General features: G+C 28.4%; 5 protein-coding genes across 5 annotated transcripts; 3 read left to right on the top strand and 2 right to left on the bottom strand.

Annotated features, from left to right (window-relative positions):
* Positions 1-573: 573 nt before the first annotated feature.
* Positions 574-1,521, bottom strand: LOC101501721 (vacuolar iron transporter homolog 4-like). The gene has a single exon (XM_004485479.4). The coding sequence runs from the start codon at positions 1,449-1,451 to the stop codon at positions 798-800; it is 654 nt and encodes a 217-aa protein (XP_004485536.1). The 5' UTR covers positions 1,452-1,521; the 3' UTR covers positions 574-797.
* A 6,323-nt stretch (positions 1,522-7,844) lies between these two features.
* Positions 7,845-10,593, bottom strand: LOC101501406 (cytochrome b-c1 complex subunit 6-1, mitochondrial). The gene is made up of 4 exons (XM_004485478.4): positions 10,448-10,593; positions 9,394-9,478; positions 8,244-8,333; positions 7,845-8,155 (listed from the first exon to the last, which is right to left on the bottom strand). Coding segments are annotated over exons 1-4 (210 nt in total). The 5' UTR covers positions 10,450-10,593; the 3' UTR covers positions 7,845-8,122.
* Positions 10,594-14,141: 3,548 nt separating this feature from the next.
* On the top strand, positions 14,142-17,192 carry LOC101501090 (actin-101-like). Its single transcript, XM_004485477.4, has 5 exons — positions 14,142-14,402; positions 14,945-15,014; positions 15,126-15,519; positions 15,909-16,522; positions 16,640-17,192. Exons 2-5 carry the CDS (start codon positions 14,955-14,957, stop codon positions 16,703-16,705), a joined length of 1,134 nt encoding a protein of 377 aa, XP_004485534.1. The 5' UTR covers positions 14,142-14,402; positions 14,945-14,954; the 3' UTR covers positions 16,706-17,192.
* Positions 17,193-19,083: 1,891 nt separating this feature from the next.
* Positions 19,084-22,661, top strand: LOC101500563 (fructose-1,6-bisphosphatase, cytosolic-like). Its single transcript, XM_004485475.4, has 12 exons — positions 19,084-19,552; positions 19,648-19,695; positions 20,162-20,236; positions 20,351-20,412; positions 20,514-20,580; positions 20,678-20,791; positions 20,905-20,991; positions 21,123-21,193; positions 21,295-21,360; positions 21,444-21,530; positions 22,199-22,274; positions 22,350-22,661. The coding sequence occupies exons 1-12, from the start codon at positions 19,394-19,396 to the stop codon at positions 22,464-22,466; spliced, it is 1,029 nt and encodes a 342-aa protein (XP_004485532.1). The 5' UTR covers positions 19,084-19,393; the 3' UTR covers positions 22,467-22,661.
* A 2,879-nt stretch (positions 22,662-25,540) lies between these two features.
* On the top strand, positions 25,541-26,555 carry LOC101500249 (uncharacterized). Its single transcript, XM_004485474.4, has 2 exons — positions 25,541-25,851; positions 26,301-26,555. The coding sequence occupies exons 1-2, from the start codon at positions 25,675-25,677 to the stop codon at positions 26,415-26,417; spliced, it is 294 nt and encodes a 97-aa protein (XP_004485531.1). The 5' UTR covers positions 25,541-25,674; the 3' UTR covers positions 26,418-26,555.
* The last annotated feature ends 211 nt before the right edge of the window (positions 26,556-26,766 follow it).

Genomic DNA, 26,766 nt, shown 5'->3' with positions numbered 1-26,766 from the left:
CAAACTAACTTTGTTGACAAGCTTTATATCAAGATATTTATATCAAATTTATATTTTACTTTGTACTTATAATAATGGTAAATGCATTAATGTTTAAAAATAGTAATTTGGTCAAAGTAAACAAAATTACTCTCTTTTAGATATTTTATTGTAAAAAAGTTAATTGGTTTATTAAGTTTTTGTATTGTATCAAAATCTTAAAAGGTATCAAGGAATAAACCATATAGATATGTATACAAAATGTGTGAGTGTATTAGATAATCCATGCACTCAAAAATGACTTTGGTGCAGTAGTTCTTTCAATTTTTATTTTTTTTGAAAAAAAGGGAAATTGTTCATACTATATATGTATTTTCTTATTAGAATTAAACACATGTAATATTTATTGCACTGTCGAACTATATTAATATAGAACCAATTAATTCTTTGTCCACATATAGCAAAAATAGAAACAATTTTAAAAAAGTCATACCTACGTTTTTCCATTTTAATTTATGATATCGACAAGATCTAATAAATTTATATAAAATTATTCATCTTCTAAACTGACCTATTAATTCATCAAGAGGAGTATTAATTCATAAAGACTTTTTTTTATATATCATTCACTAATAAGTTGTTTATCTCTATTAATTCAAAATGAAATCTTGAAACCATATATAAAGATACATCAAATTTATATCTAAAAAAAAAACAAAAGATGTGCACCATGAAACTAAACTTATCTAACAAGGAAGTTGTGAAATAAAATATTAAAATTAAAGTGGTGGAAAAGAAATAAATAAAAGTTGAAATGATCAAATTACAACACGGTTGACAAGCTTAGTTAAACCAAAAGTAAGAGCCATAGCAAACCATCCTCCAATCAAAACCCTAAAAGAAGACTTGACCAAAGGTGCTTTCCCAAGAATAGCACTCAACCCTCCAAAAACAAACAAGGCAAGACTAACAACACCAACCACAACTCCCAACCTAACCTTATAATCTTTCACAAACGCCGCGCCGAGTAGCGGCACAAACGCGCCTAGGGCAAAAGCGATGGCCGAGGCGAAGGCGGCGTAATAAGGATTAGGTAATTTATCTTTTTGAGTATTGTAGTTTCCTTGTCTTTTCATTTGAGCAAGTTCAATATCATATTGTGAATAAACGGATACAAATTCTCCAATTGCCATGCTACAAGCACCAGCTACAAGACCAGCAATTCCAGTGAGAATCATTGTCTTAACATCTTGTCTTACGGCTCCAACACCCATCATAAGTGATGATGTTGAAAGTAAACCATCATTTGCACCTAAAACAGCTGCTCTAAGCCATTGTGCTCTTTTTGTGTAATCTTTTTCATCATCTACTTCTTCTCCTTTTCCTTCAACATCCATGTTGTAAACTTTTGATTTTGAAAGGTTGGATTCACTACGTGCTAGTGTAGCTGCATGGTGTTGAATTTCAGCCATAGATGTTGTGAAATAATGAGTTTGGTTAATTAATCAATGAATGTTGAGAATATTGTATATTGAAGTATAGTGTGGAGGACACACGCCTATATTTATAGATAAATATCATAAAGAACAAGTGGAATATGATAATGTTTTTTTTTTTTTTATTAAAAAAAATGGAATATGATAGTAATTAGTGGGTGACACGCGTGAAACACAACATGACTTTAATTTAGAATCTAATGCGTTCATACTTTGGACGATAATAATCTTCTTATACCTTTTTTTTTTTTTGACAAAATAATGTTCTTCATACTTTTATTTTTTTTAAAATTAATAATCTTTTTATATACGCACTGTTAATTCGTATCTTTCTTTTTAAATATCGTATCAAATGATTGTGTCACGTTTTTATTCAGTATTTGTTGAGTTAAAAATTAATAATTCAATATTTTTTATTTATTTATAAAATTCAATAAGTGCAACATATGCGGAAAGAATATCAATCTATATGTGTGGTTTATACCTTGTTTTTTCATATTGATGGGGGTAATCTTTGTGCTTGTTTACAGGGTATAAAATGAATGTAATGAGTTAGCATATCCTTTTATATTGATAATAATTTGCTTATTTGTACCCAAAAAATATTTGCTTATAAAAAAATGACAAAGAATCTACTTAATTTTTCTGTTGTATCATGTTATAAATATTTTAGAAAATAATGTTAAATAATCTATCTAAATTTAATTATAAAAATAATTGCATAAAATATTTGATCATCCACTCATCCTATATAATATCAACAAAATATTATATATATATAAAATAAATTGTTGACGTTATATAGGATGAGTGGATGACCAAATATTTTAACAATACTGATTGAATTTGATATAAAATTTTAAATTGTTAATTACTTTTAAAATATAAATAAATAAATAGTTTTGTGGAATACTTTATAGTTTTAATTTATCAAACATTAATTAATTATTTTAACGATATTACAAAATTAGCTTTTCTCTTGTTAATGGACTGATAATCAAGTATATAGCTCATAATTTGGCTAAATTAGAAACTCAAATTCCTCATTCAGTGTGGATTAAGGAATTCCCATCTTGTATTCGTAATTTGGTTGTACCTTACATACAACTGTTGTGGAAATAAAGGAGATAACATAAAAAGGTTATATGAAATGAATAATTGCATTAATACAACATACATAGGAGAAATAAAGGAGATAACATAAAAAAGTTATATGAAAAGCATATTGTGAAATATGTTGACTCTTTAAATGGATTTTAGCTGATTATCTTAAGATACAAATCTTTCTAATTTCAGATGAAATATATATAAATGACTATTATTAATTTCTTACTTGAGTATATATAAATTAAGATGGCTCAAAATGAAAGGACAACAATAATCTACACATTCTGCTTTTAATTTTTTATCCATATGAATCATCATTTTTTTATGATATGTATTTTTGTTTTTTTTTTGGAAAACCACCTTACCCAGTGGCACCTATGATATTCTCATTAATTCAACCCTATGAGTCGATTATGAGATTGATTCTGTTCAGTTTGTAGCTTAATCACATTTTTTTTTGTCAACAGCTTAATCACACGTACAAATACCCACTTCTTTCCAAGAGTGTATTTTTTTGGGATCAAACTTTGGTCCTCTACTCACAATATCTGCGTACTTTATGCCAAAAAATCTTCGTCAAATGATTCAAAAGATATTGACAATTTGTTAAAAGTTCAAAACTTTTTTATTTTAATTTGTAGGTTAAATAATACTCGTGGCCCCTTAACGTAATTTTAGTTAACGTTTTAGTTTTTTATTTTAATTTTAAGTGACAATTTAATCTTTTATATTTTAAAATGTCAACAATGTTATCCTTATTTTTTACAAAAATTCAAAAAATTTATCAAAATTTTCAAATCAAACACGTAAAATTAATTATATTCTTCAATATAATACAAATTTCATTAAATTCGTGACGCAAATCTTCAAATAAACTCATATTCTCATTTTTTATTTAATGTTGTTAGAGATGAAAATAAAAGTTCATTTAAAGATTTAAGTTATAAATTTGATGAAATTTGCATTATATTGGTGATAATAATTAATTTTATGGATTTTGTTTGAAACTTTTGATACATTTTTTGAATTTTTGCAACAAAAAAAAAAAAAAATATTGTTGACATTTTAAAATATAAAAGATCAAATTGTCACTTGAAATTAAAATAAAGGATCAAATTGAAAAAAAAAAAGACTAAAATATTAATTAAAATTAAGTTAAGGAATCACGGGTGCTATTTAGCCTAATTTGTAACTTATTCTTGTTATAAGTTATTTGTAACTTAGTACTTAAACTGTTATAAGTTATTTGTAACTTAGTACTTAAACTATTTGTGACTGGTATATGTTTGATCCGTTTGATCCAATATTTTTAAATTAATTTTTATAGTATTTTAAACTTGTCATAAAAAATAATTTTAATATTTATCTATTTGCTGCAATATTTTTTTACATTTAAAAAAAATAATTATATTGTGAAATTTCTCATAAAAATCATTTTTGAGATATATTTATTAAAAAATGATTTTTATATATTAAAATATATAATAATAAATATCTAAATTATTGATCAAATATCAAAATCACTTTTTTAAAAAATTATAATAAATTTAGGATAAATAATTTATTAATCACAAATTAGTCAAAAGTCATGTGCTGCATGCGAGGGGTATTGGCATCGTATTCAATATCTATTTGTAAGATTCCAACTTTACTTGTTTATTTATTATGACAATGAGACATCATAGACATCATTGAAAGAAGCTTTATGGTATATATGCTACACTCTTCCGTCTGTTTGTTTTTGTAATATGGCTTTAAAATTCTTATCACATAAGAAGGTTGATATCATACAATTGTACACAAAACACTGGGAATTCCAAGAGAGAATAATCACACACTTAATTTTTAGAATAACAAGTGAAAGAATCAAACTAAGCAATTCAGTTGATGGACTTCCGAATAGTTTGCATTTTGAGCTATCCAACAATATTATCTAGCTTATCAAATTTCTAATATATCTAATAACGTTTCAAAATATATGCATAAAAACTCTAAGCTAAGAACCATTTAAAGAAAATATCGAGTACAAAAAAGACAATCAATGATAAAATATATATTTAATTTATCAAACCGAGTATTCCAAATCCAAAAGAATCAATTAATTTAGAAAATGACTTGAGAATCCTTTACCAATTCAAGTGATGTATCCATTACGTATCAAGTGACACTATCAGGAGCTAAATAAATTGTATTTAAAAAACATTCATATAAATTAAATAGCATAATTAGATATAAAAATTAATTTGCTACTACTTAAGCATTTGATCAATTACCATACAAAGATCAAGAGTTGGTTCGTCAATATGATGATAGTTAGATCTGCGGTGGTTTGATTTGAAATTGTACTTGCCCGTTAGATTCGAGATTATATTCTTGTAATCTAGACTTTTTCTTAATGCTATTTGTGTGGAGTTATGGACTATTTATAAAGGTATCAAATTTAAATTTAAAGACGTGTAAAATTTCTCATTTTAATAGGTAGTATTTTTCTTTTCATTTTTTTTTTTGTCAATAAATATTGATAGTGTTTCTTTTCACGTTTAAAAAAATAGGTTTAATATCTTTTTCAAAATTTTGAACTAAAAAACGATGATTTGATTTAAATTAAATATCGTAAGATACAATTTCTTGATATAAAATCAACTAGATGAATTAATTACTCATATGTCACTAATTAAATTACAAATATGAAAATTTTCTAAAATTAAAAATTAAATTTTTACGGTATTTTATTTTTATTTTTATAAGTGTCAATAATTCTACATTATTGTATCATATCACATGTTATTATTTTTTAGTTAAAAAATCATAAAGAGAACTAAAATTGTCGAATTTTAAAATAGATATATCAATTTCCTAAATAGTAAAAATAAGGAGACATAATTAAACTAAAAAAATAAAAATTAAATCAACCACTCAAACTAAATCAATTTCTTTTCTCACCTTTATATTCTCAAAAGCATTTAAAATACATATTCGAATCGACTAATCCAAAAAACATCAGATGATGGAAAAATAAACTATCCTCGACCAAAAACCTTTCACTACAAAACATATTTCTACTAGTACTTGGTCTAAATAAAAATATCATTAGAATTTCATGTTAAGATATTATCCCGTCATGGTTTATTACTTATTAGTATGAAATGAGTGCGAAATTCAAATTTGTCCAAGCTATGAATGTAATTTTGTCAAAAGCAATTAATGTTTTTAGATGTCCATTCATTACATATAACAAATGTCGGGACGCTTAGGCCGGAAAAATCAGGACATTCCCTCTTTTTGGGCCAAAAATTATAGGCTTGTATGTTTAAAAATTTAGATATACAAGTCACAACCGTAGAAAAATCTACCTTTTTCTCCACATTTGTACTTATATCTTTATATTTTTTTAAAAGAAATTTAAAAAAAGTTTTTCATAACTATTTTATCAAATAATTTGAAAAAAGTTTTTCGGAATGTAACTTCGTTACCAGAAAATATAAAAAAAAGTTTTCGGAGTGTAACTTCTTTACCAGAAAACTTAAAAATAGTTTTCTGAAATACATAATGTGTATCGGAAAACTTAAAAAAAGTTTTACGTTAAAATTGAATTATTTTTTATAAATATTAAGATTTATACGAAAACAAAAAATATTATTTTCTTATATTTGTAGAGATAAAGGTAAAATGTGAAGGATACATAGTAAAATTTTCACAACCATAAGCATCGATTGAGCTATGTATTTATGGAACAAATGTTTTCTATTATACCAATCAATTTCAAAAACATTATGCTGTTTTTTTTCTCTCTATATTTTCTACTTTAGAAATCTTCTACATAATCAAGAAAAAAATTTCATTAATTTCTACGTAAATTTTTAAATACATAAGTAAAAAAATAACATTGTCACAAATAAATTATAAATGTTTGCTGAAGTAGTGTATTAACTTAGCGTCCGTTCAAATTGATCGTTAGTTTGGTTTTTAATTTCAAAACGAAAACATTTTCATGTAAATGGAATAGAGTTGATTGTTTGACTTAATTTTAAAATATTTTTTTCTTAAAACTCAACTAAAAAAATAGATTTTATTATTTTTGTTTTTGTTTTAAAACTAATATCCTCGTATGTAGATAGAAGCACAGCTCCACCGACCATCCACCTCCAATCACCTGCCACTAGAGCTGTCAATTTGACAAGCCCTTTAGTTATTGAGTCCGGCCCACATGTTGAAGGGGCCAAAAAAATTTATAATTTAAAAGGTCTAAAAAATAAAGCCCCACACTAAAAGTCCCTAAATTTTTGTGAGTTTAATGGGCCTATAAGTCCACTTTTTAAAAAAAAAAAAACGATTTTTTTTTTTGAGAAATAAAATTTTTTAATTTTTTCACCGATACAAAATTTTCAATTTTTTTCTTTAAAAAATTTCCAATTTTTTTTCAATAAAAAATGATTTACAATTTTTTTTCTCTCAATTTTTTGAAAAAAAAAATATTTTTTTATTTTTTTCAAATAAAATAAATTTTAAAAATTTTTCAAGATAAAAATATCAAAATTAACAAAATATTAAGAACCTATAAACCCCCTCTCTTAAGCCCCATAAAATGGGCCGAAATTTTAAAAAGTTTATTTTGATAAAGGTCTAATATTAGAGGTTTTTAAATAAAAAGTTTAAGGAACTTGGAGTTGGAGACTTTGTTGACAGCTCTACCTGCCACTTTCAACCATTATTATTATAATTAAATAAATTATAATGTTTTAATATTTAAATTATTTTAAAATAATTGAATTTTTATTTTTTTATTTTTCCGTTTCAATTTTTTGATATTTAGTAAATTCATATTCTGACAGAGAAGACAGGATGGTAAAAATAGAATTTCAAATAAGAATTGAAATTGAAAATTAAAAAACTGAAATTGAATACTCAAAACTGGTTTTAGTTTTTGAATATTTAGGAACAGAAAAATAAAAACCACCCCGGAAAGGACCTTAGTTTTCAATATTAACTAATCGCCAAAGGAGTTTATTATTAGCAAAAATAAAAAAAAAAATATGTTCAAAAGGGCTAACTCAACGACAAATGCAAAAGACTGAACATCACAATTGTGTGTAAAGTTTAAGTGGTGTCTATAAATCCAAAAAATTACTTCGTTGAATCAACCTTAGTACCCCTCAAGCTCCAAATTATTACACAAACCTCAAATACTTAGTTTAGTTATTCACAGAACATGCGGAATTCAACAAACTGATGTCAAGGGAAAGCTACAACATAGACAGGAAATCCGAAAAACAACATAGTACTACCATACAAATTTTTCAAAATTGATAAAAATGTTGGGTTTATACCAGCATACTTCCTATCAAGTCTAAAAGTTTCAAATTGGCATAATGTTATTATTAATTTTCATTCAAGGTCTCCATGGGATCAAAATTTCCCAATCAGCAAAATAATAGCCATACAAGGCATGGAATTTGGTTACAAAATCATATGTTCAGGAGTAGTTATTTAGGAATGAAGATAAAACGGAACATAAATTATAATACCAAAATATTCTCCCGTTACTTCAGTTTGACGAATAGCTTTGGTGCAACCTGCATTTCAAGATTTTAATTTATCAGGGAATACAAAAGCAAACGAACTGGCTCAATGTTTATTTTCAAATTGAACATTAATACTTACACATTTGTCAACACAATACCAATAATCAAAATACTGTCCAGTGCAGTGTTTCTGCCCCGAATCATCACCATGTATCCTTTTAACGCATGCCTGTAGCAATTTTGAGAATTACTTTTCTTTGCAAGAACTTCTTTAATTAACAAAAATAAGGTGGATTAAATTAATAAACAAAAATATATGGTGGAACAAAAATTTGCCAACACCTATTCTTTATTCTAAATTTGCCTTGGCGCATCAGTTGGAGACTTGGAGTTGCTATCAAGTGAGTTGGAGTGTAATCAGCATCATAGAAATGCAAGATAAAACTACCTACAATAGACCCGCGATGGATATACCTTTCTCTGGCCCTACCATGACGATTGCTTGGTAGACCAAGTTGCTCTTTAATGTCCATTAATACTCACTTAGGGTATCTATTCCACTAAACAAGTCAAAACCTCTAAGGTTTCTCCATTAATGTCATTGCATGTTGGTTCTCTCAACTAAAAAAAAAGAAGGAAGGGGATGCAAGAGGAATCCCCTGCTAAATACATCCTTTTATTTCAACATACGAATTGAAACCATGATCTCTTTACCCTTACTCCCACAGTCCCCAATGAATGTCGTATTCAGGCCTTGGTTTTTATCAAGAAGTTCTTTCGTGCCTTATTTCCAAAGGATCGTAAGAAATACTTATTTGCATGGTCATAATCCATCTACCTGCAATCCGCTATTGATATTGCTGATTTCATTTCATTCCTATTTGTCTTGCTTATTAGTTAATTCAAAACAATTCCTATGAAAAATTATACATCCATGGCCAAAGACACCAGATAACTCTTCCAATGTTTATTTCTCTGTATTGAATTTATAAGTTTTCTTCATTTCTTGACTCTTTCTAGTACTACCTTCTTCCAAGTTCCAACTTCTCATATATATTCAACTTTAACTAATGCTTCAATTGTATTTTTAAGTAGGCCACAACATAAGTTTTACAGGTGCAAAATGGGCAATGCAATCAACCAATAAATGTAAAAACCAATTACAACACTTTTCTACTCTTAATTTTAAAATCAGAAGAAAAAATAATCATGTCCTAATCACTTACACTCAAAATAAAGCGCAACTTTAAATGATTCAGCTAATTATTTTACACTTCAAAAAATCACACCTGATATTCAAGTAATGGTTTCACACATTTCGGTTTGCAAGATTCTTCGAGATATCTCTTCTGGTCCACAGGTTCTTCGTCGGCCCTAAATTAATGATAAATACCAATGATATGATGAACGATAAGAAATAAACAGGTTCCAAGATGCACAATTTTTTCCATTCATGAGCATGAACACTAATCTTTTGACATCATAGTTATTAATGTCACAAACTACAAATTACAATTAGAACTAACATACAAAAGAAGAAGAAAAACACGCACGCACACAGCTCATTCAACCAGGTGAAAGTAAACAGTCAAAAAGGAATATCAAAGATTCAAACTGCTAAAAAGAAATTCAAATCATTAAAAAGTAAAGGAAAAATAAGTATGTGTGTCTAGCTACTCCAAAATAATGATTACTAAGGGGCATATGGAAAAACTTATTCAGATTTAGCTTACAACATAGACACTAGCATAAGTGTTTGGAAAAACTTATGAAAATCATTTATATAAAATGTTGATAAGCTGCTTTCAGCTTATGGATGCAGAGTCCAGCCTCATTCCTCTTTCAATGCAAGAATCAACTTATACATAGGCTCTTATATGTTTAGTTGTAACGCCCCCTAAATCAACAAGCCCATCATCAAACTCATTTGAAGCAAAATCAACACGCACAGAATAGCAACAGTTAGTATCACACAACTAATCCCAAAAAGCACCCCTTAGATCATTTCTAGCATTGAAGAAATCGCCATCACTGAATAAATTTACAGAATGTAAAATAGACTCTATAAAAGAACCAATTGTGAAGAGGTCAAAGTTTTGCAACAAGATCAAACAGATATTCCGAATCAAAATCCAATTCCCAAAATTTCAGTAGCAATTAAGCGAGGGATAAAAATCCCAATTCGGGATCATAATCGGGATCGGTTGTTCATGAGTTTGAACGAAGAACAGCGATCAGAAAATATTAAATTGCAACGAAATTAAAAACTCTAGATTTAAAAGAACGATAAATAATAGATGCGAAAAGAGAAACGAAAGAAAGAGAGAGAGAGAGGATTCTTACATTGCAGAGCGTGAAGAAAGATTGCAGTCGCAGAACAATTTGTGGTATTGGGAAGTGATGTTGTTTGGGTCCTGAATTGCGATTTGGATTCAATATAATTTAATTAGGGTTCAAAGCGATTTGCCATTTTTGGTCAAACTACAATTACATTTTTGCACCTCATCTTAAATTTTTTATTACTTCGAAACAATAATTTTTTGCAAAGTAAACAAATGTTAATTAACTAATTAATTTCAATTAAAAAGTTTTATGCATTCCAGTCGTATTTATTTAAAATATATTATTTGGATGAAATTTGGTTATTTTGTTATAATAATTTTACAGCTAAATTAATCATTTTGTTTAAGTAAGAAGAATTAATTTCTTATCTTATGATGTCTAAAATACATTGAATTGAGTATGATAAAGTGTGTCTATCGTGAAAAAAAGAGGGTTAGGAGTATTTAGGTTGAAACACCTCGATTATGTAAATTGTGGTAGAGCTTAAAACTTTATTAAAATTGTGTGGTGGTTCAAAGCGTTGTCCAAACAATATGATTTGGAGTAGTCAAGTGTTGTGGGTCGTTCTGATGGAGATTTTAAATAGTGACATTATATTAGCGGTGTGTATAATAGTTTGAAAGATGAGAGGGCAAATTGGTTATAATAAAAACTTGGTTCGAGTGATAGACATCGAGAGAGATATTTCGTTTTAAAGTGACAGTTAGTTGAAATGAATGTATTTTGTGATCTCTTTAGTTTGTTATTCAGTCTAATAGATAATAAGTATATATTGGTTGATGATATATTTAGACTTTTGTGAAGTTTATGTGTGGCATAGGGGAAGAGGGGGAATTTATTGGTATGAGAGAAAAATATGCTATTGAATTGTATTTATTTGTTGCATAAAGATGTGTCGGACATATTGACTTAGAGGAGTATAACATTGGGGTCAAGTATTGTGTCAAAGCTGCATAGCATAGAAACCTATTATTTATGAGGAGCCAACATGTGACATTATTTAAAATAAATTGGCTCTATTGAAAATTAATTTTTTTGCACATAAGGTAATCATCGCATATTCCCATGCAACACTTATTCTTGAAAATCTTATTTTTTGTGAGGTGTGGTATGATATTTTAGTATAGTTTGGTGTTGAAAGTGCTTTATCTATTTGGACGTTCCATCGTATTCTTCAATTTGAATGTTTGTTCTCTTGTAATAAGAAGTCGAGACAAAAGATACAAGATATATGATTTGTTGTCTTTTGGTTCTTATTTTGCTTTTAATATTGAGTTTATGTGGCTAAAAATGACTATTAAAATATCTTTATTTGAAATGTTGGAATAAACTTTGGTAGGAAATTGATTAACGATTTGTGATTTTAGTTTTTAAGTCTCAACACGTGTCTATCAGAAACTTTGTAATCGTTAGTCTAAATGTTTAAACACAAATAACTATTGGATAGAGAATCTTGCAGAATTAGTTTCAATATACAAGATTTTCTTTGGTGGAATTATATTTTCACTTTTATTAGAGAATATTTTTTACATATAGAAATAGTCTCCCTTATTTTTATTTTAAATTATATTTTTTTTTTTGGCTTGTAAGTAGCTTTTGGTTCTTTGCAAGAACTTTTTTTGTTCTTGGTGTTAACCCATTGAATTTCCAGGATAAGATTTTTAGTTAGATACTATTTATTTTCTTTAGTTTTGGCTTAATCTCTTCAAATAATTTATATTCCTCTTCTTACTTTTTATTTATAAATTATATCAAGTGTTGCAAATGTAGATAATAATTTTGAGATGTCAGTATAATTGAAATATTTTGTGTCATATAATATTTTTTTTCTTAAAAAAATATCAGACAAATTCATCATATTACTATATTTGCCTTTGGTAATCCTTTATCAACAACAAACTTCTCAAACTAATTCCAAGTCACATAAGTTTTTGTTCTTTTTGAATTGGGGATTGAACTTTCTTCAACTACATCCTTAACTTCAATCAGGGACACACTCTTCAGTTGGTGTGTGTGAAAAAAAGTCAAATTGATTATCTATATAGATTTCAAAAAGCTTTTAAAACTTCCTCATCGCCTTACCCTATCATAGAATTACATGAAATGATAAAAACATGAAAGGAAAAATATAATTAAGGATCAACACCATACTCACATCAAAAAAACAACAACACATACGGTATTTTCACATTTTGAAGAAGTATAGTTGTTTTAAGTAAACATCAATCAATAAATGGTTAAAGTGCATTTTTTTTATTTATAAATTTTTTGTTTGGATTGAACAATTGCTTATTTAAATTTAAATTGTTTAGAATTTTCAATTACTCAACTCAAACACACTCTTAGGGATGACCAATTGAATTCTGCCATTCAAACCTCTTATAAGTGATAATTGTGTCAAATATGCTTTTGTTGAAAACACAAAAAATGGTAGCTTTTATTTTTCTTATTTTCTTTTTAAAATAGTAAAATGTTAGTAATTAATTGTTAATTTTATAATTAATAATATATTAATTAATCTCATTTTCTCTAAGGTATTCAGTCATCTCAATAACTACATTCAACTAAATCCTAACGTTGAATGCACTTGATGAACACTATCATCTTGGTCAAAATTAATCACATTCATATTTTTATTTACTAATTTCAATCTTACACATTGTGATTATAACAACACGCATAATTCGTACAAATAAATGAGTCATTTGCTAATATATTTTTAAAGTGAATTTCATATATAATAAAATATAAAAGAAAAGATAAAGATATCAATTATTTTATTTTATTTTATTTGTATTTTATTATGGATTCATATATAGATACCATATTATTCTTGCTACAATTAAAAGACCAATGAACGAATTCAAACACGTGACATTAGGCTTAGTCTTATATTGTCTTAATAATTAACAAATTGTAACAGTCTTATATGAAAATAAATCTTCTTCATACCAATACCATGCCTTTATTATTCCTTCAAACTTTTTCATTATTATATTTATTTTTATTGCTGTCCTTTTCCATTCCCATTATCTTAAAACATGAATCCATTTTTTCTTGAGATCACCATTTTAAATTTCAATTTTTGTTTGAATAATTCCTGAGGAGCATTGAATCTTTGGTAGATCAATTGATACAGAGGAGGTGGATCCAATAGAGTACAGCAAAAGTTTCATGAATTGGTCGGCACTAGTAGGGTCCACAAGCACATCGTAGCCGCCCATGGTGACGTGGCCTCAGATGGAATGTACCATCATCATAAACTAAAAAGCACATCACAAGAAATGGACGGCTGAAAAATTCGGTGGATTCTAAATTTCAAATTAATACAAAAAATACCCGGTTTTTTCAATTAAACTACAATTTTAGATATTTAAATTTATGAATATACAGTTGTTTCTTTAAATTATTTAAAATTTATTAAAATGTTCTTCTTGATAGTTATTTAAGGGAATATTTTGGTTGCAGATTTAGAAATTCAAAATAAGCATTTTGACTGAGTTAAAAATAATTTAAGAAAATAATTTAAGAAAATAATTAAATATTTCGTAAATTTAAACCTCAGTTAAGATTTAGAGTTTCAAGATTTACTGGTTTTTTCGTTGAAAATAAAAAGTCACCGCATTTTCTTTTCTTTTCTTTTCTGTTCGCTGTTTGTTTCATAAGATAGTCCACTTTTCCACAATAATCGCTCGAATTTTTCTTTCCCCTTGTTTTCGAGATAAGTTTATCCTGAAACCAAACGCAGAATAATGGGAATTGTCCAAATTGAAAATTAATTTGCATTTGAGTTTCATTTCACTCTCATTTAGCTCTCTTCACATAGAATATATAAAGCTTCTTCTCTCTGACGCACTTTCCTGTAACACTTCCCACACTCGTTGCTGCTGCCGCTGCTCCACCACTCTCCGAACCGTTTCTCCTGCAATTCCTTAAGCTCTTTCGTTCTAACAAGGTGCGTTTCGATCATCGGTTCTGCGATTTGCGTTTTTTTAATCTTATTTTCTGTTATTTCTTTTTTCGTGTTTACTTGGTCTTCTTTGTTTTCGATCGGTAAAATTTTGCTGTGTTTTGTGGATCGAGAATATCCTGAGTTTATCTGCTCTTGCTGATCTGGATCTACTCTGTAGCTAGTAATCTTGTGTGTATAGATTCGGATTTATGCTCAATTTTGTTGTAAGTTGCTTTCTGATGCATCGGATTTGATTTTTGGTTCTTTTTTCATGCGATTTCTAGTTGTTCAAACTGGATTATGTTCTTAATTAGCCTTCATTTTCAATCCGTTTTTCTTTCTCGATTTTAGAATCCTGTAGATATTTTGTGCTATGCATGTTTCCGATCTGTTGATTGTGGTGGAGTTTTATGTTGTTTATGCATGGAGATGACGCAATTTCTTGTATCAATTCTTGTTCGAAGGAAACATGAAGTAACGGTGCATAGTAATTGATCTGTTTTGCATGATTGAAAACAACTTTTTGATTTGTTTCTGCAATACAGATTTTGAAAGATGGCTGATGCTGAGGATATTCAACCTCTTGTTGTTGACAATGGAACTGGAATGGTCAAGGTTAGTGACTATGATCTACAAGTTGATGATTTGTTTGGTTTATGCTTCTTGTTGTATATTGTGTATGATAGTTGTTATATCTATAATGTTTATCTTGTCCTATGTTTGCAGGCTGGTTTTGCAGGCGATGATGCTCCTAGGGCCGTGTTCCCAAGTATTATTGGGCGACCACGTCATACTGGTGTAATGGTTGGGATGGGTCAGAAGGATGCCTATGTTGGTGATGAAGCCCAGTCAAAGAGGGGTATCCTCACATTGAAGTATCCTATAGAGCATGGTATAGTTAGCAATTGGGATGATATGGAGAAGATTTGGCATCACACATTTTACAATGAGCTTCGTGTTGCCCCTGAAGAACACCCCGTGCTTCTTACTGAGGCACCACTCAATCCCAAAGCCAACAGAGAAAAGATGACTCAAATTATGTTCGAGACTTTCAATGTGCCTGCCATGTATGTTGCAATTCAGGCTGTCTTGTCTCTGTATGCCAGTGGACGTACTACAGGTTTGTTTTTATGGATGGTTTTCGTTTTACTATTTTGTGATCACGCCGTGTCTTCAATTGGAGTAGTTCAACTTAATTTTATTGCTTAATGCTTTGAGTTGGCTAGGTTCAGATCTGATTAAAATGTTTACAATCTTCAAATTTAGATGTACAATGCTGGAAACTTTACGGAGCTAGTTGAAACTTTAAATTCTATATGAATTGGTTTTTATTATTATAAACTTAATTGAATTAGATTCACCTGACACAATTCCGTATGTAAAAGGATGAAAACAAATGGAATTTTACACTGATTCTTTGGTAGTTGGTACTAGTTTATAACATTATTTCCTCCATGGTTTGTATTTTTTATTTTAATGTTGACATTGAATTGTTGGTTATGTAAATAGGTATTGTGCTCGACTCTGGTGATGGTGTGAGCCACACAGTGCCCATATATGAAGGTTACGCTCATCCTCATGCAATTCTTCGGTTGGACCTTGCTGGGCGTGATTTGACAGAGTACTTGGTGAAAATTCTTACTGAGAGAGGATACTCCTTCAGTACCTCTGCTGAAAAGGAAATTGTCCGTGACGTGAAGGAGAAACTAGCATATGTGGCCCTTGATTTCGAACAAGAAATGGAGACTACTAAGAGTAGTTCTGCCGTGGAGAAGAGCTATGAGTTGCCTGATGGACAGGTCATTACAATAGGTTCCGAGAGATTCCGTTGTCCAGAAGTACTCTTCCAGCCTTCTCTAATTGGTATGGAAGCTACTGGAATTCATGAAACTACATACAACTCCATCATGAAATGTGATGTTGATATTAGGAAGGATCTATATGGAAATATCGTGCTTAGTGGTGGGTCTACTATGTTTCCTGGAATTGCTGATCGTATGAGCAAGGAAATTAGTGCTCTTGCTCCAAGCAGCATGAAAATCAAGGTGGTTGCACCTCCTGAGAGGAAGTACAGTGTCTGGATTGGTGGTTCTATCTTGGCATCACTCAGCACCTTTCAGCAGGTTTGGACCCGTGCTTTCTCAACTGTTTTTACTATCTTTTTTCATTTGTCACATATTTAATAGAACGGACCAGTTTATGGAATTCATGGGGTGCTTTCTTTGTTCTTTTCTATGCAGATGTGGATCTCCAAGGGTGAATACGATGAATCTGGGCCAGCTATCGTTCACCGGAAGTGTTTCTAAGTTGTGTCAAATTCCGATGGGCGGTGATCATATTCTAAATGCATCCAGTCTTGTGCCATATTTCAGTCAAGTTTGGTTGGCTTATTTGATGCTTTGGGCTTTTAATAGATATATATCTAGTTTATTGAATGGATTTGTAAGTTGAGTATGTTATATGTTTCTTCTTTAGGTCCTTGGAAGCCAGACTATTTTTATGCAATTGGCGGGATGGTATTTGAACTTTGTAGGTTCTGTTTGGTTTGATTTTCCTTTTATTCGTTTTTCATGCTGGCCATGAATTTAGGTGCCTCAAGTTAGGTGGAGGTTAAGTTTCAGCATCTTTTTCTCCCAGACAGGGATTTTTGAGTCAGTTTCTGTTTATATTTATTTTATGCTTAGTTGGTTTTCATGATTGCTGTGCAATTTCAGTTTTTTTATTGGTTTGTATGATTAATCCTTTATTTTGGTGAAAATCTATTTGGATGAGGTAATGAGCCTATTGTGTCAATTGGTGTATGTGTGTGTGTGATCTTTACTTTTGGTTGTTTCCTATATCACCCCTCAATGTTTGGATTGCACCATCGAGACTAAAACCTTTAAGTCATTGATGTGAATTGTGATTTTTGTATTAAAATAATACATTGGCTGTTCTTTTTTTTTTTTTTTTTTTTTTTTTAATGAAAAAGCCAAGAGTTATAGCATTATATATTATAAGATCAAAATGTATGTCAAGATAATATAATATCAACAAAATGCCACAAAGTTGTGCACTATATCAATGGCATAACTTTGGGTAATATTTAATGTTTTGAAGTTGATCTTTTCTAGAGGATTAAGAAACATTGATATCGGATCAGCTGTTTTATTACATTGGCTGTTTTATTACTCATCATTAGCTGTATTGAATTAAGTAGCAGATATTTTAAATTCAATCTTTCTTATTCTCATATTGTTTGTGTTCCTCTCTAGTTGTGTTGACCAATAGAAGTATAGTTGTATATTCTAGATGTTTTTAGTTTAGTTTTGTTCTTTTTTGGGTTTGTCCCCTTTTATTAAAAAAGAAGAAAAACAAAATGCGATGGAGGTATTGTCCATTTAAATTGTGTCTCAAAATTCATTAGCAAGCTGTCGTCGTTGTTCAATTTACTGATATAATGTTGCTATATATTATTCAGATCATGTGATAAGAGATCTTAGCGATTAGCGATAAGTAGTTAGCTTTAAACTTTAATTTGCTTTTACGAAAATAAGTACACAGGAAAAGCACAATAAATTCGTTTTTTGTAAAAGAAAAAGCGTTGTCAATTCCGCAAGTCCTACGGAAAAGACCATTATGAATTAATTAACAATGTAAAGCTAAAAGGGCTAAAGTTTTTTCAAGTTAAGGTATCAATTTAAAAAAATATCATCCACCACGACACGAGTAAACTAATTTTATTCATACCGAATAGTAAAAATATATGGTCATCAAACCCAATTTAATAGTCATCAATTAACGGCTTAGATTAAGTGTCAGTGTGTAAAATATTCATGGTCATTAAATCCATCAATTTAAATCTCAAAAATAAGTTAAGGTCGAAAAAAAGTAATTAAGCGATATTTAATTACACAAGAGTAAAGCTTATCAAGAAAAAAAAGTTATTCAAGAATAAATAAATAGTCTATATTAGAGTGTTAAAGGCGTTTATAGTGTAAAAACTAAATCGAATTGAATCATATTAATAGATTGATTCAGTTTTTGAAAACTACTTTTGAATCAAGTTTTATATCAAGTTTAAAACTGTTTTGAAATTGATTTATAAACATAAACCAGTTTAATATTTTGAACAAATTTTTAGTTAAAATAAGTTTTAAACTAGTTATTTGAAAAACGAATTTTTTCACATTTAATTGATTTGATTTGATTTTTCTTGATACAATATAATTCTATTAATTAATAAGATTTAATTAACCATATACTTCTCTTGTATATATTTAAACTTGTTCTCATTAATCAATCTTAGAAGTATTATTCAGTTAATCCTTTTTCATATTAGTCTAAATCAAATGATGATAAAACATTATTGATATAAAAATGGGAATTTTGATTGCATCTATCAAAACTATATGTGCATGCAATTATGAAGTCATAGATTTTTAGATGCCCGTCATTGTTGATCGCATGATTCAAATTTAATACAGATTTATTGTTTTAAAAATAGTCTAAATTTGTAGTCTATTTATTATTTTAAAAATTTAATGTTTAAATCTAAATCATCCAATTTTAACTAACATATAGAAAAAAAATAGCCCACACCACTACTCCATGCAATCCTAATCTAAAACAGCTCGTTTCCATGTGTCGTTCTTATCTCAGTGAGAAAAATTTGTATATTATAAACAACTCTTATATTTAAATTGGTGTACGTAATTTTTTTTTCTATTACAAAATTGTGTCTTTATTCGCTGCTCCTTAGGAAACACTAGCATATAAATAAGAACAATATTATCAATATACATTCTTTTTATCTTAATTAACAATACACTTTTTAATATACACTGTTCAACTTTCACTATAAATAACTCTTTACATCTCCTCCTCCAAGCATACTATTTTAATTGATCCCGTAATATTGGAATAAGTATTGTTATTATATTTCCTTCATCAGAAGTTCTTTCTCCTTGAATTTAGAATTAATTAATTTTGATTTGATCGTGAGAGAAAGGAAAATGGATCACGAAGCAGATGCAAACAGAACAGATTTGATGACAATAACTCGTTTTGTTTTGAACGAACAATCAAAGTATCCTGAATCACGTGGCGATTTCACAATCCTTCTCAGTCACATTCTTCTTGGATGCAAATTCGTTTGCTCTGCCGTTAACAAGGTACCTATCTCTCTATATATATTCTTTCTTTTTAACACCCAAAATTGCTTTAATTAATATTTTAATATTATTATTATTATTATTATTATTGCCAGGCAGGATTAGCAAACAACCTAGGACTTGCTGGAGACACCAATGTTCAAGTCTGCTCTCTCTCTCTTTTTAAGTTATCTGTGTATTTTAACGGAGGAATTTGAATTCGAAACACGATCATAATAATTATTCATTAGATTTTACTTATTATCTTTTGATCGAATTATATATTATCATTCTTGTTTTCTTTTAGAATTCCGAGAGCTATTACCAAAAAAATATGTGATGTGTCACACCTAGTTTTTATTAAAATAGTTTATGAAATGTTTAGATATTGATTTTAGGTTATTTGAGTTTATAAAAATATTACGAAACCGGTAACTTTATTTTTTATTTTATTATAAGAATAATTTATCCACAATCACTTATATAATAAGCTTATTTATTTAATGCAAACATAGTTTTTCACTAGCATTGTATTTTTAACTCCCGTGTGTCAAATTCATGTAGGATCCACATAATTTGATGTTTATCTTTTGTTATTGACTAATGTATTCAACTTTTTACCTTTTTAAGGGGGAGGAGCAAAAGAAATTGGATGTGATTTCTAATGAAGTATTTGTGAAGGCCTTAATCAGCAGTGGGCGCACAGTAAGTCTGAAAAATGTTAAATGAATTGAACCACTTTCTAATTGAGTTTTTTTTCTTCTAAATTATCCTTTTCTTGGTGTAAATGAGTTTTAATGAAACATGTTTCATTGGCAGTGTCTTCTTGTTTCTGAAGAGATTGAAGATGCTATCATTGTGCCACCAGCACTGCGTGGCAAGTAAGTTTCATATTTCAATTGCACTGTCAAATCAAATTACACATGATCATATGAATATGCACATGTAATAACATTAACAGATATTCTTTTTGATTTTGAAGGTACATTGTTGTGTTTGATCCTTTGGATGGGTCCTCAAACATTGATTGCGGTGTTTCTATAGGAACTGTAAGGATTTTTTTATCTAAGATTTAATTGTTGTATATTTTAAAAACATCAAAATAGAAATCATATTAATAGCTAGCATTTTTTTTATTGCATATAGATCTTTGGTATTTACACGGTGAAGGATACAGCTAACGTTGCCGTTGAGGCTGCATTGCAATCTGGTAGTAGTTTGGTAGCAGCTGGTTACTGTATGTATGGAAGCTCTTGCACGGTATAAAACAAGCACTAATTACGTAATTTATCTTTAAGAACTGATTTGTAAGGTGAGACGCGTCACTCTTTATAAACTGTTTGATTTTGATTGAAAAAACCGTGGAATTGTAGTTTGTGCTTAGCACAGGAAACGGAGTGAATGGCTTTACACTTGATCCTTCTCTTGGGGAGTTCATTTTGACTCATCCAAACATCAAGGTACATTCATTATGTTGCAGTCAAATTGGTATATAAAGTTGCATAGTTTATTAGATTTTGACTTAGGCAATTCTGAATTTTATTTGCTGCTATCAGCTTTGTGTTCAATTACTTTTGTGTTATTTGCATAGATACCAAAGAAAGGAAAACTTTATTCTGTGAATGAGGGAAATGCCAAAAACTGGGATGAACCAACCACCAAGTAAAGTTTTGAAGATTTTGTTACCTAGTATTTGAAATAATTGATGTAATTTACAAATGAATTTTCTGTTAAATGTCAGTAGTTGGAACTTTGTTTTGTAGATATGTAGAAAATTGCAAGTTTCCAAAAGACGGTTCACCACCAAAGTCTCTAAGATACATTGGGAGGTATATGATTCTTAACTATGTGTAGTTTTTATGTTGGCTTAACTTCCTTCAAATGTCTTAATTTTATTTAATGTGTAATGCAGTATGGTAGCTGATATCCATAGAACATTGCTATATGGTGGTATCTTCATGTACCCTGCTGATATGAAAAACCCAAATGGAAAACTAAGGTATGACTATGATCTACTTCTGTTCTCTTTATTTCTAACCATATTTTTTTAGCATAGTTCTTAGTTAGTGATAAGTGGCTACATCCCTCGAGCGGACCCTTTGTGTTTGGCCTGTAAGTGATACAATTCAAGAGTAATTTTGTAAACTGAACCGTAGTATTAAAATATAAGTAGTAATCTGTAACCCTCTAAACTTAAATCATGATAGAAAAATACTCCAACCGCTCTACAGTTGGAGATGTAGACACAGTAGGTCGAATTCTGTGATCAAATCTCTGTGTTTTCTTTGTTTACTTGTTTGGTATCTATTTTATTTTGAACTGGGGTAACTGTTCAAACTTCTTACAAATTATTTAGCATCTAGGAACTAATCTAGTGTCGAGAGAGTTGACAACATAATTCTCCCATAGAAAAAGAATATGAGGTCTTTTCCTAGATTTGTCAAGTTGGAAGACAATCCAACCTAACATGGAAAAGTGGGAGTTTCTGTTAACTCAAAAACTAGTCTCATAGCTGGTTCAAAGGATTTAAACTGTTCCAAAATCATCATAGGATCAACTCTCTCACTCACCATTGCATATGCAATTTTGCATACATATATATGATAGTATATTTAAAGCAAAAACACATTTCTTTGTTATGGTTATGAAATTTGACTGTGAAATCAGGCTTCTGTATGAAGTGTTTCCAATGTCATATTTGATGGAGCAAGCAGGAGGTCAAGCTTTCACAGGAAAACAACGAGTATGATTCTTTTATTTATGTATTTATTTTTTTTGCAACGATCAATGTTAGTCATTAATATTATTAATATCGCAGGCACTCGACGTAGTTCCAGAGAAAATACACGATCGATCGCCGGTATTCCTTGGAAGCTATGATGAAATTGAGCAAATGAAAGAACTTTATGCCAACTCCAAAGCAAATGGTGAATGAATATAGTATGGGAGCAATATGCCATATGGAACCAATTTAACAACATATATTCATCATACAGTGCTTGAAATTTTGTAACTTTTGAATAAACTTTATTTGTACTACAAAAAATACTTTTAGATGCAATTATTATGCTTTTTGTGAAAAAAAGAAATTAAATTACAGCTAAATCTTGCAGGAGGTATTAGATTCAAACCTTGTAACTAACATAACCACTAAAATATATAACTTTTAAACCAATCTCTAACTAAACACTAACTAACAGTTTTACAGAACTAACTGTTAGTTGATATACTAATATCAATCATAGAAAAAAACATTGCTTATATTTTTGGCTTAATATTTGTTACTTTGATTCTTTAAAATCTTTGGCAGAAGTGGCCTAATAGCGCCTTGCAGAAAAGCCTGATGGTGACATAGGTAGCAGATGTGTAATTCACATATAAACTAATTTAAAAATAACTGCAATCAAATTAAAAAACAAAAAATATTGAAAACCAAACAAAACTAATAGTGCTACGTGGTCCAATTTGGGGAAGACCCAAATCAATAACCAAGTCTAGATAACACTCTGTCCATACATGTTGAATTAGTTATTCTCAAGTTGGGATTGATATTGAACATTTTGGATTATAACATCCCTCCATTCTTGCAAACTCACCTTGTTCTCAAGGTGCATTGAAGTCCAAGATTCAAATTTATATGACATTTTTTCTTCTTGGAATGTACCACTTTTTAGGAGTACATCAGAGGGGAAAGAAATGTACTAAAAGAGCAAAGACTAGGTCATTCTAAAAACTATTTTGTTCATTGGTTTTTTTTTTTTTTTAACTCATGTTCGTTTTTTTTTTAGTAATGATAATAATCACAATCCACTAATTTTTTATTATAACGTTTTAGTCCTTTATCTTTTTTTTTTTTTTTTCTCGACTTGGTCCTTTATTTTAATTTTAAGTGACAATTTGATATTTTATGTTTTAAAATTTCAACAATGTTATCCTTTTTTATACAAAAATTCAAAAAGAAAAATTCGATCAAAACTCATAAAATTAATTATATTCTTCAATATAATACAAATTTCATCAAATTTGTAACGCAAATCTTCAAATAAACTCATATTTTCATACTTTATTTGATATTGTTAGGAATAAAGGACTAAATCGAAAAAAAAAAAGATAAATGACTAAAACGTTACCTGAGATTAAGTTAAAGGACCACAAATGTAATTTAGCCTATATAGAATCAATCTAAATCTTTTTAGAAATTAGTGATTCATCGTCTAAAATATTTAATGAAACTTAAACTTAAATGTATTTTATTTGGACCATAACATATTAGTATTACTTCGGGTTAATCGTCTAATATACTAGTATTTGTTTTGTCATTTTAAGACAACATGCTATTATTTTATATTCGTGATACACCTTATGATTTAAGTATAATGTTTGATATACATTTTCTTTATCTGGTAGACTTAATTTGACTGACAAATATCGATATTATTGAGTAGTATATCTAAGGCTGGCTATTGGGTTACAACCCAACAGCACATGACTCCAATTATAAAATAATAAAATGATAGTGACTTTTTTTGAGTTATTTATTTGCAATATGTATAAAATTATGACATTTTTAAGTTTAGTCTCTAAATTTTTTTAATTCATTTTTGTTCTCTTAAAAGTTGAGAACATAGGGGCTAAAAATGTGAGAATTTGTATATAGAGACTAAAATAAAATTTTATAGAAATTAAAATTTATTTTATTAATTTTTTAATTATTAAAATTATATTTTTTTATTAAATATTTAATTTTTAAGATTAGAACTTGATTTATAAAATGTTTAAATGAATATCCTGTGTTCAAATTCAGAACTTCGCGGTTAAATACAAATTTTTTTGTTATTTACTATAAGATCAAATATATATATATATATATATATATATATATATATTTGATTTTGTTTTAAAAAATAAATAATAGAATACTCTATTTCTTTTATTATCTTTTGGACATTAAAACCAAACACATGTACACTTGTTTCTTTGAAGTAAACATAAACGTATGTACAATTGTTTTAAGTAAACAATATATATAGTTATATATAAGGAAGAAAATTAGCGAGAACACAGAAATTTGATATGACACAGGTGACTATGCCTAAACTAAAAATTTCAATAATTTTAAAAAAATATTATTATTTATATTTCATTTATTTATATGATACATATTCTACTATTATATATATAACATATGTTTTTTTTGTCAATAAAAATTGATCTATTTGATATATTTTATACACTTGTTGTTGAACTTTAATTTACCATGTGTATTTTCTATGCTCACATTCTAAAATTACACTTCTAATTTCATTAGAAGTACTTATTCATCTTCTCTATAATCTATATGTGTTAGAATGAGTATAAGATGATGTTCTCAAAGTCAAACGTATAATTGTAATCGATAATTTACATAAAACTTTTACATATGAATTTATTTGAATTCATGGAAATAGTTAAATTTTATATAAAAAAGATATTTATGTTAAAAAATTTGAAATCAGAGTGAATAATTTATAAAAAAAATTACAAAAATAACTACTATAATTATAAAATAAAATAAAATTTTCAACCTAAATTCCAACTAACGTTTAATTATTAAAAATATAAACTAAAATTTGATCTACTATCTCTCTTCAATATATTTTTTTTTAAATTTATTATTTAAAATTCTTATATGCAATATAATATTATTTTTTTATTAATATATTAAAATTTTAAAAACTTGATTACCCAAATCATAAAATCAGTTTTGTATTTTTTTTATGAGAAAATTTATGTCTTGAATTATGAAACCAAAGGAATGGTTGATTGACTAGAGGCCAGGGTGTGATTGCTAATCATACAGCTGTTTAGGTTTTAATAACTCCTATTATTGATTCAAAAAACAACAATTAATAGCATTTACTATATATAAGCAACAAATTAAACTACTACCGTTACACTCCTTAAAACTTTCCACACCACATAACTTGACAACCCAAAATAAACCAAATCATCCCTATTTAAAACTCAATCAAAGATTTAACAATCACTTCATTCCTTCCTTGTTCAATCAAATTCAGAGGGAGAACAATCAAGAACAAAACCATTTTACTTGGTTTGTTCTCCCACATTTTTGTAACATTAGTATTAATAATTAATCATTAAACATGGGAAACTGTGCTAGCAACCCCAAGACCAACGAAGGTGATGATGCTCCAGTTCCTGTCCCAGTCCCTGAGCCCGTCACTGAGGAGGCTAAGGTTGAACAGCCAGCTGAGACCGCCACAGAAAAGACCCCTGAAGAATCCTCTGATGACAAGTCTCTAGGCACCTTGCTCATTGAGGTATTCTTATTTACATATTGTTTTGAAAAATGTTATCAATAATAGCACTCTTTTACACGTTTTTAAAACTATTCTTTTTTATGGGTTGAAATTCAAAATATGTTTTAACAATGATTTTCATTTAAAAAATTTAAGTGAAATCTAAAAATTTAGTAGATTTTATTTATTGTTTAACATTAAGCCAACTATTAAAAATGTTTTTAATTATATTGTTGAATATTAGCCAAGTTAAAATTAAAAAGTTGTAAAGTATACAGTTTTAATATCATATTAGATTTTTATATCACATATCTATTTTCAATTTGTGATTTAAGATTTTTTAAAATAAATTTTTAATGATGCAACTTTGATTAGTATTGCAATATTATTATCTCATTAGCATGCTCTTATTGATTTTGAAGGATCATATGTATCTTGATGTAATGTAATGATTAATAATGTGTTAATAGAATGGAGAAAAGACTAAAGAGAGTGAGATCAAGGAAGAAGCCGCAAGTGAGGAGGTGAAGGCCGAAGCCGAGGCAAAGCCTGAAACCACCGAAGTGAGCCCAAAAACCGAGGCCTAGAACTAGGAAGGCTTTGTTTGTTTAAACTGGGCTTTCAATGTGATATTTCAAATATATAAATTTATTATTACATCTTTCTTTTCCATTTTCAACACAATTCATTTAATTATTATGGAAATTGATTGATTATTTGATTTATTTCTTGCAATTATTTTTCAAGTCGTTTAATTAGTTTGTCATCTATATTATTATTAATAATCAATTATTAATGTAATGTAGACAGAGAATGTAATTAAAATAAATAAACAGACATTTGTGCCATAACAAACAAATAAATAACTAAATAGCGGTTTGATATGAGATTGAATGACGCTAAATAATTAAATTGTAATTAATAAATTTAAAAATA

This window comes from Cicer arietinum, chromosome 1 (genome assembly GCF_000331145.2).
Source record: "Cicer arietinum cultivar CDC Frontier isolate Library 1 chromosome 1, Cicar.CDCFrontier_v2.0, whole genome shotgun sequence".
Taxonomy (NCBI): Eukaryota; Viridiplantae; Streptophyta; class Magnoliopsida; order Fabales; family Fabaceae; genus Cicer; species Cicer arietinum.
This window is presented reverse-complemented; position numbering and strand designations above follow the sequence as displayed.